Raw genomic sequence first — 18,528 nt, 5'->3', positions numbered from 1 at the left:
TGACTGCAGCACTCCAGGTTTCCCTGTCCTTCACTACCTCCTGGAGTTGGCTCAAACTCATGTCCATTGACACGGTGATGCCATCCGACCATCTCATCCTGTCGCCCCCTTCTCCTCACAGTCTTTTCCAGTGAATTGGTTCTTTGCATCAGGAGGCCAAAGTACTGGAGCTTCAGCTTTAGCCTCAGCCCTTCATATATATATATATATACACACACACAATAGATATATATTCATTGGAAGGGCCTATATATATATAGGCTTCCCTGGTAGCTTAGGTGGTAAAGAATCTGCTTGCAATGTAGGAGACCCTGGTTTGATTCCTGGGTCAGGAAGTTCCCCTAGAGAAGGGATAGGCTACCCACTCCAGTAGTCTTGGGCTTCCCAGGTGGCTCAGAAGGTAAAGTATCTGCCTTCGATGCTGGAGACCTGATTCGACCCTTGGGTTGTGAAGATCCTCTGGAGGAGGGCATGGCAACCAACTCCAGTATTCTTGCCTGGAGAATCCCATGGACAGAGGAGCCTGGCAGGCTACAGTCCACGGAGTTGCAAAGAGTCAGACATGACTGAACAACTAAGCGTTGTACTGCTGCTGCTGCTGCTGCTGCTAAGTCGCTTCAGTCGTGTCCGACTCTGTGCGACCCCATAGACGGCAGCCCACCAGGCTCCCCCATCCCTGGGATTCTCCAGGCAAGAACACTGGAGTGGGTTGCCATTTCCTTCTCCAATGCATGAAAGTGAAAAGTGAAAGTGAAGTCGCTCAGTCGTGTCCGACTCTTTGCGACCCCATGGACTGCAGCCTACCAGGCTCCTCCGTCCATGGGATTTTCCAGGCAAGAGTACTGGAGTGGGGTGCCATCGCCTTCTCCGAAGCATTGTACAGCACCTATATATATATATATATATATGCTTCCATATTCTTTTCCATTATGGTTTATCACAGAATACTGCATACATTTACCTGTCCTATACAACAGGTTTTGTTGTTTATACATTTTCTATATAGTTTCCTTCTGCTAATCCCAAGTTGGGATGGATCCCAATCCATCCCTCCCGCACTCCCATCCCCCTTAGCAACCATAAGTCTGTTCTCTTCTAGGAAACTCTTAACTACAGCCCAGTTCTGTCTCTGTGCAATGCTATTTCTCCTCCATCACACTGTCCATGTCCTGGGTGCCTCTTAATGGAGCTTTAAAGACTTCAGAGAACAGAATCTATCACATTGGTAAAAATACTAGAAGCTAAGAATGGGTTCCCCTACAACCTTCTGCTTTACATGAAAAGGAGAATGAAGGAAGCCAGTGTCACTAAGTGACTTACTTAATCCACATCAGAAAGTGTTGCCTACAGAGTATGGCCTCCCACTGTTCACACTGTTGATTTCATAATGAATTCCAGATAAAACATTCCCAAATTCTGCCTGATTTACATATAGAGAGAAATACACGTTTTATTTTTCCTATTTGAATCTCCATTAATACATTAGACACTTTAGCCATTAATAATAATAATTGAGTATCAGCCTACTGATATTTTGTATGCTAAGTGGGTTTCCCCATTTCCTACTGGGTATGTGTGTGTTTGCATACTAAGTCGCTTCAGTTGTGTCCAACTCTTTATGACCCTATGGACTGTAGTCTGCCAGCTCCCTCTTTCCTTGGGATTCTCCAGGCAAGAATACTGGAGTGGGTTGCCATTTCCTTCTCCAGGCGATCTTCCAGAACCAGGAATCAAACCCGCATCTCTTGTGTCTCCTGTACTGGCAGCTGGGTTCTTTACCACTAGCGCCATCTGGGAAGCCCTATTGACATTTTAGCAGATCTACAAACTTACGATTCATGACTATAATTTCATCATGAATCTCACCAGTTAAAATGAATTTGCTTTCAGTTACTCATTTTAGTTTTATCAACAGTCAAGATCAGTTTTGAATACAATGACAGTCATAGGCCGTGTAATTCTAGGAACCTACAGAATATGTATTAAGGTTTTTCTCTCTTGTCCTGCAACTCATGCTTTCATGTAAAATCATAGCATCTTGAGATGTTATTCAAGGGATGTGATAATACAGCTAATTCATAGTATCTAGACCTAGGTGATTATCACCTTTCATTTCAATGATGAATAATGTACTTTTAATTTTCCAAGGTGAAATAATTCAAAGTAGAGATGACAGATTTTAGCAGGAATAGAAATATGCTACCTTTAAAAGGTATCCAGAGAAGGCAGGGAAAGAAAACACTTGTCTGCATGGACCAGGCTGTCCTTATACTGCGGTCAGTGCTTTTAATGGGCTTCCCTGGTGGCACGGTGGTAAAAGAATCTGCCTGCTAATGCAGGAGACGAGGATTTGATCCCTGAGTCGAGAATATCCCCTGGAGGAGGAAATGGCAACTCCAACATTCTTGCCTGGGAAATCCCATGGAGAGGAGCCTGGCAGGCTACAGTCCATAAGGTTGCAAAGAGTCGGACATGACTTAGTGACTAAACAACAAAAATGCATCCCTGACACTACCATAGCAACAGCCTTTAATGTTTGCAGTGCAGGAAATCAAATCCAGCCTGTGGGATGGTACTTTGAGTCCATGTGGAAGGCTCAGTGTGATGTGCAGAACTTTTCAACTTTTCATCAATTCCAATTAGAACACTGAACTAAAACGTGACTAATAATGACAATCTTATTACTTGCATTCAATGCACATTTGGCAAAATTTTACAAGGCCTTCGCTAAAACGTGCCTTTTACATTTGGCAGAAAATTCTAAAACATAAAAGGCCACGCTGCAAGTTAGGCACTTAACTCTCAACAAGGCCAATAAAAATAGAACCAGTGCTGAAGTTAACACTTCATCATCCTGGTTGTAGGTAATATTCAATGGCCATGCAAAGCTCTGTGATCTGAAAACAAGGGGTGAAGTGTGAATTAGGGAACAAGGAGGGGCTGGGAAGCTGGGCAAGGAACTGTAGCATCAAGGCAATCTAGGATGTTCACCAAGTCTGCACACACACACAGAATAGCTCAGGACTTCTCCAGGGAAAGAATGGTTATTTATTCTCACAAAGCTGCAGCCACTGGTGGGAAAAGAGATTTTTAAAATTCTATCTGGTGATGGGCTATCAATACAGATGACACTTTGACCCCATTCATCTTCCCTTATTTTAAACTACTGAAGATGTCCACCTCTGGGTCTTGACAATCACTCCTCCCACTTTCTGAAATGGCAGTAGCAGCCCTGCTAGCTACTCAAACATGCTACCCTGGTATTTATGACCTGGGCTGCAGCTTTTATCTGATCTTGACAGCAGTTTCGATGTATATCTCACTTTGAAAAAAATCTAAATCAGATTCTCTTAAGTTTTTTTTTTTTCTTTTTGTAAAATAATTTGACATTTTTATCTCTTCTCAGAATGTGTTAATACACAAGGGCAACATGTTTCTATTCTTTAGTACTTGCTTGGTGTGACACTCACCCAATCATTCCTTTCTCAACACTACTGAGGTTCTTGCCTGGCGGTCCAGTGGTGAAGAATCTGCCTTCCAATGGCGGGGACGTGGGTCCAATCCCTGATCAGGGATTTAAGATCCCACAAGCCACAGGGCAACTAAACTCACACAACGCAACTAGACAAGCCCACGTGCTGCAATTACTGAGGCCGCGTGCCGCAAGAGAAGCCTGCAGGCACCACAGCCAGAGGAAGTCACAGCCAAAAATGAATTAATTAAAACAAATTTTAATTCACAAATTAATCTTAAAAATTGAAGAATATAGTACAAAGAGAAAATGTTAGCAGGAGTCAGGGTAAAAAAATTAAAAAAAAAAAAAAAAGAAACATTACTAAGTATGTACTATGGCACAGACGCTGTGAGAATATTGGAGTTACAGAAAGAGAATAAAATAACACCCACACTCAAACAACCATGGAACAAAGGCAAGTGTATGACTAATCAGAACGTACTTTAAAAGTTCTAAGTGATCCTCCAGGGGCTATGGAAAATGGGGAAGGAGCAGCAGGTAAGTGGGTGAATGTACGTTTGTACTAAGGAAAGGGGATGTTATTCTAGAGATTTAAAAGATTCTTCAAGGAGATGCATCTTGAAGAAACAACCAACATCTTATCAAACAGGCCAACTAGAAGATACAGGAAGGCAGGAAGGAAGCAAATAGAGCAGAGCATACTGGAGGACAGAGAAGACCTTCATATGGCAGAAGCAAAGGTGAGTATGATGGTCAGAGGAACAGCAAAGAGCAAAGGGAGAGTGAGGGGTATGGACAGCATGGTGATGTTCTCCAAGTTCAAGCCTGGTTAAGGATGAACACAGAAGTGCTTTTTTTTGTTATGCTGCTGCTGCTGCTGCTGCTGCTGCTGAGTCACTTCAGTCATGTCTGACTCTGGGCGACCCCGTAGATGGCAGCCCACCAGGCTCCCCCGTCCCTGGGATTCTCCAGGCAAGAACACTGGAGTGGGTTGCCATTTCCTTCTCCAATGCATGAAAGTGAAAAGTGAAAGTGAAGTCGCTCAGTCATGTCCGACTCTTCGCAACCCCATGGACTGCAGCCTACCAGGCTCCTCCGTCCATGGGATTTTCCAGGCAAGAGTACTGGAGTGGACTGCCATCAACAATAAAAACAGCAGCTGTAGTTCTACCACTTAATGAGAGCCGGTCATGTGCCAGTATTAAAAAAAAAATAAAAAGAAGAAGGGACTTCCCTGTTGGTCCTGCGGTTAAGAATCCACACAATGGTTCAATCCTTGGTCAGGGAACTAAGATCCTACACAAGAAGCAACTAAGCCCACAAGCGACAACTAGAGAGTCCATGTGCAATGAAAGGATCCCGAATGACAATGAAGATCCCATGTGCCACAGCTAAGACCAAACACAGCCAAACAAATAAATATTAAAAAAAAAAAAAGTCACAAAATCAGTCTGCATTCACTGATTTAAAAAATTGGAAAAGAAAAAAGGGGAAAACTCTAAAACCTTGTCATTTGAAAAGTTTTCCCCCAAGAGGTAATTTGTACGGCATTAAGACCAAGGGAACTATGTCTAATTAGGCATTTGGGATGAAGGCTCAGCCTCAGAGATTCTTGCTCATATACAGAAATATACAAGTTAAATGAAAATCAGATCTGTGGTTAAGAAGGAATTCTACCCCCCCAGAGAAAGAACTGGCAAGAACCTTGAGGATTCTTTGGTTGCTATTGCACTCCTTTTCAATTTCAGAGCACTTGGGAGGAAACATCATATTTCCATGTAACGTCAAAGAGATCAAATGTAAAACATGGTGCAATTCTATGCTTTTTCCTCAGTAATTACTTAAATTATTTTTCTTGGAGAGAAACAGACAATTTAGTAGCTTGGCTGACAGCATCAATTTGCCATCTTGTAAGAGAATAATTTTGAAACTGTAGGTTTCATGCCCAGAGGCACAAAATAATTGAAGAAGAAAAGAGGTGGTCTTAGATTCCAAAGGGATGGTCCTGGGTTACTTAACAATTTGGAGGAGATACGGTGCTTGGTTTGTGGTTTAATTCAGAATCTCATGTATCCCTGCACTTCCCAGGTGGCTCAAGTGGTAAAGAACCTGCCTGCCAGGAGAAGCAAGAGACAAAGATTCGATCCTTGGGTCAGGAAGATCCCCTGGAGGAGGGCATGGCAATCCACAGTATTCTTGCCTAGAAAACTCCATGGACAGAGGAGCCTGTCAGGCTATAGTCCATGGGCTCGCAAAGAGTTGGACATGACTGATCACATGCATGCTTGCATCCCTTTGCTTCTTTGTTCAGTACAGAGCTCGTGAACATATCATTAGTTTTTAGTGTTATTACCATTATACTTGACTACCTACGGTAAAAAGAGAAATTACTAACTTCTCAGCCAAGTTATAAAGAGAATACATACAGGTAAGAGAAAAATGTTCTATTTCTCCTCCTTTTCTACGTCATATGTAACTTTTACTTTTAAACCTTTTGATATGGTCTCAAATTTAAATTGAATAAATCTGTCCTTCTATACCAGTTTGCTCTGACTTCTCCAATTTCCTGGTCACTTTTCTCACTACTCTATTCCCGGGCATCTGAAACAGTCTCTGGCATACAGTGTGTGCTCAATATAACTGTTGAATGAATGAATCAAAACCATTCACTCCTATCACCTACATTCCTGCGTTCTGTAATCTTACTTCTAAATATGCTCTTTCTCACAGGGAACTCTCCTCAATTTTATGTGGCAGCCTGAAAGGGACTGCATTTGGGGGAAAATGGATACAAGTATGCTTGTGTCTCTCTGCAATCTACCTGAAATTATCACAACATTGATAACTGTCTATACCCCAACATAAAGACTTCACATATATACACTACCAAGTGTTAGACAGACAACTAGTGGGAAGTTGTTGTATAACACAGGGAGCCTTCCAGTGAATATTCAGGGTTTCCTTTAGGATTGACTGATGTGGAAGCTGAAGCTCCAATAATCTGGCCACCTGATGAGAAGAGCCAACTCACTGGAAAAGACCCTGATGCTGGGAAAGACTGAGGGCAAGAGGAGGGGATGACACAGGATGAGATGGTTGGATGGCATCACCAACTCAATGGACATGAGTCTGAGTAAATGCCAGGAGATAATGAAGGACAGGGAAGCCTGGTGTGCTGCAGCTCATGGGGTTGCAAAGAGTTGGACACAACTTAGTGACTGAACAACAACAGGGCGTCCAGCCTAGTGCTCTGTGGTGACTTAGAGGGCTGGGGTTGGAGGGAGGAACAAGAGTGAGGGGATACATACACACACACACACCCTTATGGCTGATTTGCATTGTTGTATGGCAGAAACCAACACAACTTCGTAAAGCAATTATCCTCCAATAAATAAATAAAAATGGTCTTTCTGAGACCTTTTGCAATGGTTTCCCATCTGTCCCAAAGTTACCTCTGGACTTCTTTCATTCATACTTTAGGATTAAGGTAATGGCACCCCACTCCAGTACTCTTGCCTGGAAAATCCCATGGACGGAGGAGCCTGGTAGGCTGCAGTCCATGGGGTTGCTAAGAGTCGGACATGACTGAGCGACTTCACTTTCACGCATTGGAGAAGGAAATGGCAACCCACTCTGGTGTTCTTGCCTGGAGAATCCCAGGGGTGGGAGAGCCCGGTGGGCTGACATCTATGGGGTCACACAGAGTCAGACACGACTGAAGTGTCTTAGCAATAGCAGTAGCAGGGTTTTGGGGCATATATGTAGTCACCATCTCAAAGCGGATGATACTCATTTCTGCTTTGCCTTCCAAAGTTTCATGATTATGCTGGCTGAACAACTCTACTTAGCTTTTCCTTCTGATTCTATTTAATAGAATTTAGTTTTCCCTCTGTCATCTTCATGACCCAGATAATCACGATGGTGTGATCACTCACCTAGAGCCAGACATCCTGGAATGTGAAGTCAAGGGGACCTTAGGAAGCATCACTAAGAACAAAGCTAGTGGAAATGATGGAATTCCAGTTGAGCTATTTCAAATCCTAAAAGATGATGCTGTGAAAGTCTGCACTCAATATGACAGCAAATTTGGAAAACTCAGCAGTGGCCACGGGACTGGAAAAGGTCAGTTTTCATTCCAATCCCTAAGAAAGGCAATGCCAAAGAATGCTCAAACTACCTCACAATTGCACTCATCTCACACGCTAGTAAAGTAATGCTCAAAATTCTCAAAGCCAGGCTTCAGCAATACGTGAACCGTGAACTTTCAGATGTTCAAGCTGGTTTTAGAAAAGGCAGAGGAACCAGAGATCAAATTGCCAACATCCACTGGAACATTGAAACAGCAAGAGAGTTGCAGAAAAACATCTATTTCTGCCTTATTGACTATGCCAAAGCCTTTGACTGTGTGGATTACAATAAACTGTAAACAATTCTGAAAGAGATGGGCATACCAGACCACCTGACCTGCCTCTTGAGAAACCTGTATGAAGGTCAGGAAGCAAGAGTTAGAACTGGACATGGAACAACAGACTGGTTCCAAATAGGAAAAGGAGTACATCAAGGCTGCATATTGTCACCGTGCTTATTTAACTTATATGCAGAGTACATCATGAGAAACGCGGGGCTGGAGGAAGCACAAGCTGGAATCAAGACTGCCGGGAGACATATCAATTACCTCAGATATGCAGATGACACCACCCTTATGGCAGAAAGGGAAAAAGAACTAAAGAGCCTCTTGATGAAAGTGAAAGAGGAGAGTGAAAAAGTTGGCTTAAAGCTCAACTTTCAGAAAACTAAGATCATGGCTGCCAGACCCATCACTTCATGGCAAATAGATGGGGAAACAGTGGAAACAGTGGCTGACTTTATTTGGGGGGCTCTAAAATCATTGCAGATGGTGACTGCAGCCATGAAATTAAAAGACGATCACTCCTTGGAAGGAAAGTTATGACCAACCTAGACAGCATAGTAAAAAGCAGAGACATTACTTTGCCAACAAAGGTCCATCTAGTCAAGGCTATGGTTATTCCAGTAGTCATGTACGGATGTGAGAGTTGGACTATAAAGCAAGCTGAGCGCCAAAGAATTGATGCTTTTGAACTGTGGTGTTGGAGAAGACTCTTGAGAGTCCCCTGGACTGCAAGGAGATCCAACCAGTCCATCCTAAAGGAGATCAGTCCTGAGTGTTCACTGGAAGGACTGATGTTGAAGCTGAAACTCCAATACTTTGGCCACCTGATATGAAGAGCTGACTCATTTGAAAAGACCCTGATGCTGGGAAACATTGAAGGCAGGAGGAGAAGTGGGTGACAAAGGATGAGATGGTTGGATGGCATCACTGACTCAATGGACATGAGTCTGGGTAAACTCTGGGAGTTGGTGATGGACAGGGAGGCCTGGCGTGCTGCAGTCCATGGGGTTGCAAGAGTTGGATATGACTGAGTGACTGAACTGAAAAAATTATTCTTTATTAACATGTTGGAGTTCAATTAAACTTTATATCAGTTCAGTTATATATATATATATATATAAAGCAGAATCAATTTGCTGTACACCTGAAAGCTCATAAATCAACCATACATCAATTAAAAAAAAAAAAAAAGACTCACTAGAAGAGAAATACCTGAACCATCCCTGCAGAAAAGTTTTATTAAATTTCTTCAAATTACTTTTGATTGTTTCTATGTACAAAAGTAGAAAACAACTCTGAGTTTTAAGTCCTCTAATATTAAGATATTCCTTTAAGGTTACAGAAAATTCCTATAGAAAACTTCTATTGAAGAGTAGAATTAACACAACTTGTAGATTCAAAACCCACAATTTTTCTTTTATTGTTATAAATTTTGCATAAAAGTTGCTAGGTCATCAAAAAATAACATATTTTATCTAAAGTCTTCAATTGCTCTGTAGGGACCTGCTGCTTTTCCTACCCATTTTAAATATTTGCTTAGTTTTTAAGACCACACACCACTTGATGTCACCCATCAATTAAACTTCATTTTACATTTCAATATGAATCTCGGCTGCTTTTTCACCAACTGGCAATGATGGTATCTAGGCTCACCAAATTTTGGAAAAATATCTTTTACAGGCGAGCCAGGTTTACTGAGTATATTATCTGCCTACCTAGAAAGATGCTTAACTGCCTGATATTACTGTAGATTGTTGCTCAGAAAAAAATTGACAAAACAAAGTTAGCAGTACTAAAAAACAGGTGTACATGCTCTTTGACCCAATAATTACAATTTCAGGAATTTATCCTAAAGAAAAAAACTAAAAATACACTGTTCATAACAATGAAAGAATTTCCAACAACATAAATGTTCAACAAGAAGATTTCTTTAAAAATTATTATTTATCAACATAGTAGAGTTCAATTAAACTTTATACATGAAATTTTAAAATTTACTGATATAAAAAAGCAAATGATTTATTAATTAAAAAAGCAGGTTAACAAAATTATATGTGATCCCATTGTTAGTAAAACATCTATCTAAAAATATATAAATGCTTACAAAATATTAAAAATCAAGATATCAAAAATTAATGGTGCTTTTATCTGTGATGGAATCACAGGTAATATTATTTTTTCTGTGCTTTCTTCTACTTTAAAGCTTTTTTTCTTTTATAAAAGTATGTTACACTTTTCAATGAGATTTTTAAATGTTATCAAAATTTACTGAATATATTTATTTTTTAGTGCTAAGTAATTGAGTCTCTGACTCTCTGACTGTGTATGTATGTATCTGTATCTATTCCCGCTTCTTTCCTTCCTTCCTTTTTTTAAAAAAAATATGCATCTTTTTTTCTCATTTTCTGCTTTGCTCATGCCCATCCACACTATCAGCAACATCTTCCTTAAATTTAGTTTGTTGATCTCAAATGGCAGCACTTACTCTCTTCTCTCCACAGAGGTAAGATTTGGTTCTAGGCTTTGCATGAAATAAATAACATCTTAAAAATAGATGCTCTTACCTGAATATCAGTCAGTTTTTCTAAGATGCGGCTTGCAAGCTTAGGACCATTCTCCATAGTTGGAATGTGTATAGTCTATAAAATAAAACCAGACATGAACTAATTTGAGGATATTCGTGTACACAGTGACAACAAGTAAGAAACTAAGCGATTTTACCGAAATAGGGAATGGCACAATGATAACCTTGTTACGTATGCTAACTTCTATGCCAAAGATTCTTTCTTATTCTTAATTTGAATAAACGCAGTCTAGTCAATGCTAGATTGTTCATCTCCCACCAGTTGATTTCAGGGTACAACTGGTTTATATGCCAACCTCCAGGCTGATTTGAAGAATGAACGAGAAGCCAGAGGTACCTAGAACTGTGGCTAAACTTAAACCCTACTTCCTCCAGCATCCTGAGAATCCACAAAGATGAAATATTAGCCTCCACATCTACCCTTTTGGCAGGGAATGAGAGCTCAAAAGGTATTCTGCCATGAATTAAAGCAAGCCATTTCAGGGACATAAGTTGTTGTTGTTTTCTGGCCTTGTTGTATGGCATGCGGGGATTGAACCTGTGCCCCCTGCAGTGGAAGCATGGAGTCTTAACCACCAGACCACCAAGGAAGTCCCTCAGTAATATAAATGCAAACGAGTCTATGTCTTCACAAAAGGGGTTGCTAAATCTGTCTGTTCTAAGCCAAGCTTCCAAGGGCCACGAATTCCACAAAGTTGCACAGATGGTTAAAGTCAGGACAAAGAGATTTTATGACCCTAATCTGTATTTCGAGCCATGTCTATTCATTCCTTGCTGGCTTGAGGCTTTTGATAGTTTGATTTTAGTAGACAGTCTATACTCCTACTTTTCTTATTATACACTTTAGGATAATAGGATAGTTAGATATGCCTTTTGGCTCTGAATGCTCCCCTAAAACAAGGCCACAAACTTTATAAACTTACTTCTAGAGATGAAGTAACAATGGACTTTAAAAATCTGACTCAGGGACATCCCTGATGGTCCAGTGACCAAGAATCCACCTTGCAGTGCAGGGGAAGTGTGTTCGATCCCTGGTCAGGGGACCAAGACCTCACATGCTGTGGAGTAACTAAGCCTGTGAGCCCCAACTACTGAGCCCATGAGCCACAACTAGAGAGACTCTGTATGCTGCAGGAAAGATCCTGCATGATGCAGCGAAGACCCGATACAGCCAAATAAATAAATAAATATTAAAAGAAACATGTGCTTTAAAAAAAAAACTGACCTAATGACAACTTTAGTTCATTTAACTGTAGACCAATAATATATTATCTAGTTATTACCACAGTAAAATGTGAAACAGTAGCTTTATAATCAGTACAAGTATCCATATACAATAGAATAATCTTTTTCCCTTGAAATCATCTATCTGTTCATGCAATTATGTCAAGTTTTTGAAAATCCCAAGCAATGAAGCAACCACCATTTAAATCAGCAGAAAAAAAAAATCAGTTCACCCAGTTGAGGAAACATAATTATAATGTTGAATTTAAAAACCAACAGAATTTGCATTTACTATTATGAATAATTTAAGCCAATTATATTATAAAAATAATGCCCCTATGCCTCTGAATTATGAAGTTAGATGAGGACAGGGCTATGTTGTTATAAAGAAGAAAGCAAGAAACAACAAGAAGGACAAAAAAACACTGACAAGAAATGGAAGTACAGCATATATAAACAAGATTAATTTAATAGGAGAAAATGTCTTCCTTATTTGGAAGCTTCTTGAAGTAAATGCATCATGTTTGCCAAATGAAAATTTTTTATGAAGTGGTTTAATTAATGATGATGATGAAGATGAAAAAACTCAATCATCATTCCAATGAGTTTTCCTTAACAATTTGCTTCCTCCTACAGTAGTTAGGAAGTGCTTTTGGAAACCACAGACTGAAATATAACTACTTGCAAGTCCTCCTTTATGGCTTCCCTGGTGACCCAGTGGTAAAGAATCAACCTGCTAATGCAGGAGACTCAGGTTGATACCTAGTCTGGGAAGATCCCCTGGAGAAGGATATGGCAACCCACTCCAGTATTCTTGCCTGGAGAACTCCATGGACAGAGGAGCCTGGCAGGCTACAGCCCATGGGGTCACAGTTCAGACACAACTTAGCGACTGAACAACAAGAAGACCTTCCTTAGAGAGATGCTAGATAAGTGTAAGCCTACTGGCACACTTAAGGCAGGTATGATAACCAAGGATGAAACTGTTGGCGCTTTCAGGAAACCACTGGAAAGATGAATAAGTCATTTGCTAACACAGGTTCATAAAGACAACTGCCGCAATTAACAGAATATCAAGTTATTTGAAAAATGCTTTGCATCCTGAGGTCAACTAGCATTTTGTCCATATATATATCCAAAGAGTTAAATTATAGGCAAATGTTTGAAAATGACAGGACGTGAAGAGACAATGTCTTACCTCATCCTTGTACAGTATAGTCGAAACAGGGCAAACAACACAGGCGGTGCCTGAACCAAACATCTCCCTCACCCGGTTCTCCTCCACAGCGGTGGTCAAGTCATCCATGGTGAGGTATCTCTCTGATACCTTAAATTCACCCTGTTTGGAACAGAAATAAAAACAAATATAATTCAAGAGGGAGGGGACATATGTATACCTAGGGCTGATCCATGTCATTGTGCAGAAAAAAACAACAAAATTCTGTAAAGCAATTATCCTTCAATTAAAAAATAGAGCTGTATTAAGTGACTGACCATGCACTATATTTGTATATATTTTATATGTTCATATTGGATTGCGCCTTTGTATGATAAAAGTTCAGATGACATTTCGTTTTTTACACGAGATTTCTTTTTTATGTGATGCCAAAGATGTTTGAAAATGCTCTTAAAATATCTTCCTTTTGGGAAGTTTATTTGAGAAAATATAATAAAAGTAAAAAATAGATTATATATATACATATATATTTAAGGAACAGACAAGCAAAAAATGCCCTGAGGTACAGACCTTTCTACTTTACCTTCTGACTGAACTGAAACAATGTCATAATCATGTTTAGAGAGAAAAGCTGGAAAGAGTGACATCATCTTTTCGGAAACACACCAAGATGCTAAGCAACCTACTCCAAGGTCACAGCATCTCTAAATGAGATGATCAGAATATAAAATATAAGATTAGCATGATAGAGTACACAGTATATTTTAATACTTGCTTTCTTTTCTGCCTTTTGTTTGTTATCATGGCCAAAGTTTCACAAGCTGATGCACTCGAATGTTACTTAATGTGTGTTCCAAACCCTTTTTATCATAAGACAAAGTACATTATTATCTAATATTAATAATTATAGCCACTATTTATTGAGCATCAGTTACACAGCGCATTCTCTAATTTTTAAGATGGGTCAGTTCAGTTCAGTCGCTCAGTCATATCCAACTCTTTGCGACCCCATGAACCGCAGCACGCCATGCCTCCCTGTCCATCAAACTCCAAGAGTCCACCCAAACCCATGTTCATCGAGTCGATGATGCTATCCAACCATCTCATCCTCTGTCGTCCCCTTCTCCTCCTGCCCTCAATCTTTTCCAGCATCGGGGTCTTTTCCAATGAGTCAGCTCTTTGCATCAGGTGGCCAAAGTATTGGAGTTTCAGCTTCAACATCAGTCCTTCCAATGAACACCTAGGACTGATCTCCTTTAGGATGGACTGGTTGGATCTCCTTGCAGTTTAAGGGACTCTCAAGAGTCTTCTCCAACACCACAGTTCAAAAGCATCAATTCTTTTGTGTTCAGCTTTCTTTATAGTCCAACTCTCACATCCAGATATGAACACTGGAAACATCATAGCCTTGACTAGACGGACCTTAGTCGACAAAGTAATGTCTCTGCTTTTTAATATGCTGTCTAGGTTGGTCATAACTTTCCTTCCAAGGAGTAAGCGTCTTTTAATTTCATGGCTGCAATCACCATCTGCAGTGATTTTGGAGCCCTCCAAAAATAAAATCTGACACTGTTTCCACTGTTTCCCCATCCATCTGCCATGAAGTGATGGGACCAGATGCCATGATCTTAGTTTTCTGAAAGTTGAGCTTTAAGCCAACTTTTTCACTCTCTTTCACTTTCATCAAGAGGCTCTTTAGTTCTTCTTCCCTTTCTGCCGTAAGGGTGGTGTCATCTGCATATCTGAGGTTATTGATATGTCTCCCGGCAGTCTTGATTCCAGCTTGTGCTTCCTCCAGCCCCGCGTTTCTCATGATGTACTCTGCATATAAGTTAAATAAGCACGGTGACAATATACAGCCTTGATGTACTCCTTTTCCTATTTGGAACCAGTCTGTTGTTCCATGTCCAGTTCTAACTCTTGCTTCCTGACCTGCATACAGGTTTCTCAAGAGGCAGGTCAGGTGGTCTGGTATGTCCATCTCTTTCAGAATTTTCCACAGTTTATTGTAATCCACACAGTCAAAGGCTTTGGCATAGTCAATAAGGCAGAAATAGATGTTTTTCTGGAACTCTCTTGCTTTTTCAGTGTTCCAGTGGATGTTGGCAATTTGATCTCTGGTTCCTCTGCCTTTTCCAAAACCAGCTTGAACATCTGAAAGTTCACGGTTCATGTATTGCTGAAGCTTGGCTTGGAGAATCTTGAGCATTACTTTACTAGCGTGTGAGATGAGTGCAATTGTGAGGTAGTTTGAGCATTCTTTGGCATTGCCTTTTGTAGGGATAGGAATGAAAACTGACCTTTTCCAGTCCCGTGGCCACTGCTGAGTTTTCCATATTTGCTGGCATATTGAGTGCAGCACTTTCACAGCATCATCTTTCAGGATTTGAAATAGCTCAACTGGAATTCCATCACCTCCACTAGCTTTGTTCGTAGTGATGTTTCCTAAGGCCCACTTGACTTCACATTCCAGGATGTCTGGCTCTAGGTGAGTGATCACACCATCGTGATTAGGTCATGAAGATCTTTTTTGTACAGTTCTTCTGTGTATTCTTGCCAACTCTTCTTAATATTTTCTGCTTCTTTTAGGTCCCTACCATTTCTGTCCTTTATTGAGCCCATCTTTGCATGAAATTGTTCCCTTGGTATCTCTAATTTTCCTGAAGAGATCTCTAGTCTTTCGCATTCTGTTGTTTTCCTTCTTTGCATTGATAGCGTAAGGTGGGTATTATCACCCTATTTTACAGATGAGAAAAGTAAGGTTCAAGGATGTTCAGTGACACCCCTGAGGCCTCACAGCCAGGAAATGGCAGAAACTGGATGTGAACTCAGGTCTGATCTGACTGACTCCAAATCCTCTTTCTACTGTGTCTTTTATGGAGTAGAAACAGGGGCTGAGTTTAAATATCTGAAATATTTCATTATTTTAAAACATACATAGGTAGCATATTTGAGAAATTACACTGTGTATTTTTTCCCCTAATTTCACTGATTCAATTGACTTTACAACAGTAATCCTCTTCTTTCTCTCTGATGCCGTTTCAGGTTGAGTTTCATCACAGAATTATTGGTACACCCTCTCATCAACTTCCACTGAATTATTTGAACATCTGCTCAAGGATAGGAAGTGGGGGAAAAAAAAAACCCTGATGCTTTTAAGCTGTGTTTAAACTATCTGTTTCATACTCATTCTTTAATCTGTTTAATTCTCATTCTTTGTTAATAGTTAAAGCTCAAAAAAAAAAAAACAAAAAGCTGGTCAAGAGGCTATATGAATTAAGGGCAGCAAAGAATGGGTACTTTAAGTAAGAAGAGAGCATTTTTTTTAATGTACAAGTCCACAACAGATACAAATGGAAATCACTGCCCTTGGCAAGATTCAAACCATTAGAAGACTGCTTCGTGCTGTAAGTATATTTGGAAAGATAAAAAAAAATATGCCTGCAATAGAAATGTGGCTTTTTGTAAGTTTCAATTTATCTCAGTCTGCAACTGCAATTAAGTCGTACAAAGGTAAGTAAATAAATAAATAAGTAAACTCCAGAAAATCAGCCAAGTTAAAGCTGAGTTTTATGTTCTGGAAAAGAAAAAAAAATAATCTCCTGTAAATAAACAGAATTGTTTTTCCTCTCCTCAGCCTCCTTTATCTTTGGACAATTTTCCCCTGTCTGGCAAATACTGGTAACCCCCCACATGCCTCTTGGCGTGTATGTCTCACAGTTTTAAAAATAAATTATAGCTAAGAAGTCAAGAAAAAACTTCCTCCATAATAACCTATTTTTCATGCTAGCAAATCATTAGTGTGGGAAAGCATTTCCACTTGCAACTTGTCATCAAACCTTCTGTACTTGGTTGATTTTTCTCTTTAATGAAACAAAAATTACTGAGCTTGGAAAATACATCTTTCCAATTGCAAACATATTTAGGACAGGGCAAGCTGTTTGAAATTATACCAACAGTCTGTAAATGTCATGCCCAATGTGCCAGCCAGCATGTGGCAGTTGGGTCTTGTCTACTTCAGGGTTTTGTAGAATTATTTATAGCACATTTTCTCTACTTCCAAAGCCTTTTCCAAAGAAACTGTACTCTCCTAGACATGTGTATTTCTAAACATTTGTCCTATTAACACTGTTTGACCACAGTATGTTCAAAGCCTTTTCTTGTCCCCTGGAGACCATTTTAACACATGGGTCAAAAGTCCCATCCAAGAATCTTTGCCAGCTTAACCAACTCATTCAATATTCATCTTGAATATGCGAAGTCATTTCCAGTACCGAATGGTTTAACAGACTTGCCTGTGTCATGTGAATCAGAAAGGCTACTGAAAACAACTTTATATTTTCTTGAGTGTTTAGATTTTAAAAGGCTGGCAAAAAGGAAGTACACGGAGGATAAACCAGGTGAATTAATAGGAGACACCTGGCATAAAGCTTGAGTCTAGTACTAGAATACTTCTTCACTAGGACAACTTGTTAAACTGGTTTCTGCCTGCCCTTCCCTATAAACAGTACTTATTTGATAGTCTTGCCAAGACAGTCCTTCTAGAAGAGTTCTTTTCACTCAAGTTATGATTTAAAGATAAGATAACGTTGGTTGGAACTACAGGAGATCATTTCAACACTAAGCTGGACTTATTCTGATTCCTTTTTATTTCATGCTTTTATAAAAGGGGTTCATGAAAAAAAAATAAAAAATAAAAGGGGTTCATGCCAAAGGTACTCACCCACTTGTGTGCCAAGTCCAGGATGCTCTGCCTCGTCACTCCTGGAAGAATGATGCCATCTAGCGGAGGAGTTGCCAGTTCTTCTTCTATCAATTAGAAATTGGAATAGTTTCAAACTTTATTAGATGCTTTCCTAAACAACAATCACTTCTTGTTATTTTTAAAAACACTTCCTGTTATTTTTCTGGTAACAAACACGAAAAGGGGGCCACTGTTCTGTACTGTCAAATTTTCCAAATCAACTCACACTTCAGGTAGATCCTTATATTTTCTTTAAAAGAAAAAAAAATGCAGAAAAAAAAAAAAACAAGAAAGAAAATCAGTCATCCTTCTGCTGTTTAGTCACAAAGCTGTGCCGGACTCTCTGCAACACCATGAACTATAGCCCACCAGGCTCCTCCAGGTCCATGGGATTTTTCAGGCAAGAATACTGGAGTGGGTTGCCATTTCCTTCTCCAAAGGATCTTCCTGCCCAGGGGCTGCACCTGCATCTCCTACATTGGCAAATGGATTCTTTATCACTAAGCCACCAGGGAAGCCCCATCAGTCATTCTACCCCCTTCAATTTATCCTTAACCAGTGAAAAATGAGATGGTTTCCCACTAACAAACAATAAGAGTTATGAAATACTCCAAAGAGCAACATTCCAAAAGTCAAAAAACATTCCAACTGAAGAACAATCCAAAAGTCAAAAAACATTGCAAAGTCAAAAAGATTAAAGCTGGTTGTGATTAGGAAAATGTAGGTAGACTCTTATCCAGAAACTCTGGGCATTACCAAACCTTCTAAGAGTACTGTGGGGTAACCCTGTCCCAAGAGGTATGCATGCCCACTCAGGCTGTCCCTGCTCCCACACTGGCCTTGACAACTCTATCCAGAGTGGCATTCAGCCATGGAGGAGCATCCACATCAGGTATGGAGATGTTGACCTCAG

General features: G+C 40.0%; 1 protein-coding gene across 7 annotated transcripts in view; it reads right to left on the bottom strand.

Moving 5' to 3' along the window:
• The window catches only part of BCAT1 (branched chain amino acid transaminase 1), a 123,962-nt gene that overhangs the window by 8,267 nt on the left and 97,167 nt on the right, over positions 1–18,528 (bottom strand). For all 7 annotated transcript variants that reach the window (NM_001083644.1, XM_059886188.1, XM_005206933.5 and 4 more), the window contains 3 exon segments: positions 10,451–10,525; positions 12,893–13,033; positions 17,595–17,680. In NM_001083644.1, the coding sequence (NP_001077113.1) occupies positions 10,451–10,525; positions 12,893–13,033; positions 17,595–17,680 (302 nt within the window).

Source organism: Bos taurus, chromosome 5 (genome assembly GCF_002263795.3).
Source record: "Bos taurus isolate L1 Dominette 01449 registration number 42190680 breed Hereford chromosome 5, ARS-UCD2.0, whole genome shotgun sequence".
NCBI classification, from domain to species: domain Eukaryota; kingdom Metazoa; phylum Chordata; class Mammalia; order Artiodactyla; family Bovidae; genus Bos; species Bos taurus.
This window is presented reverse-complemented; position numbering and strand designations above follow the sequence as displayed.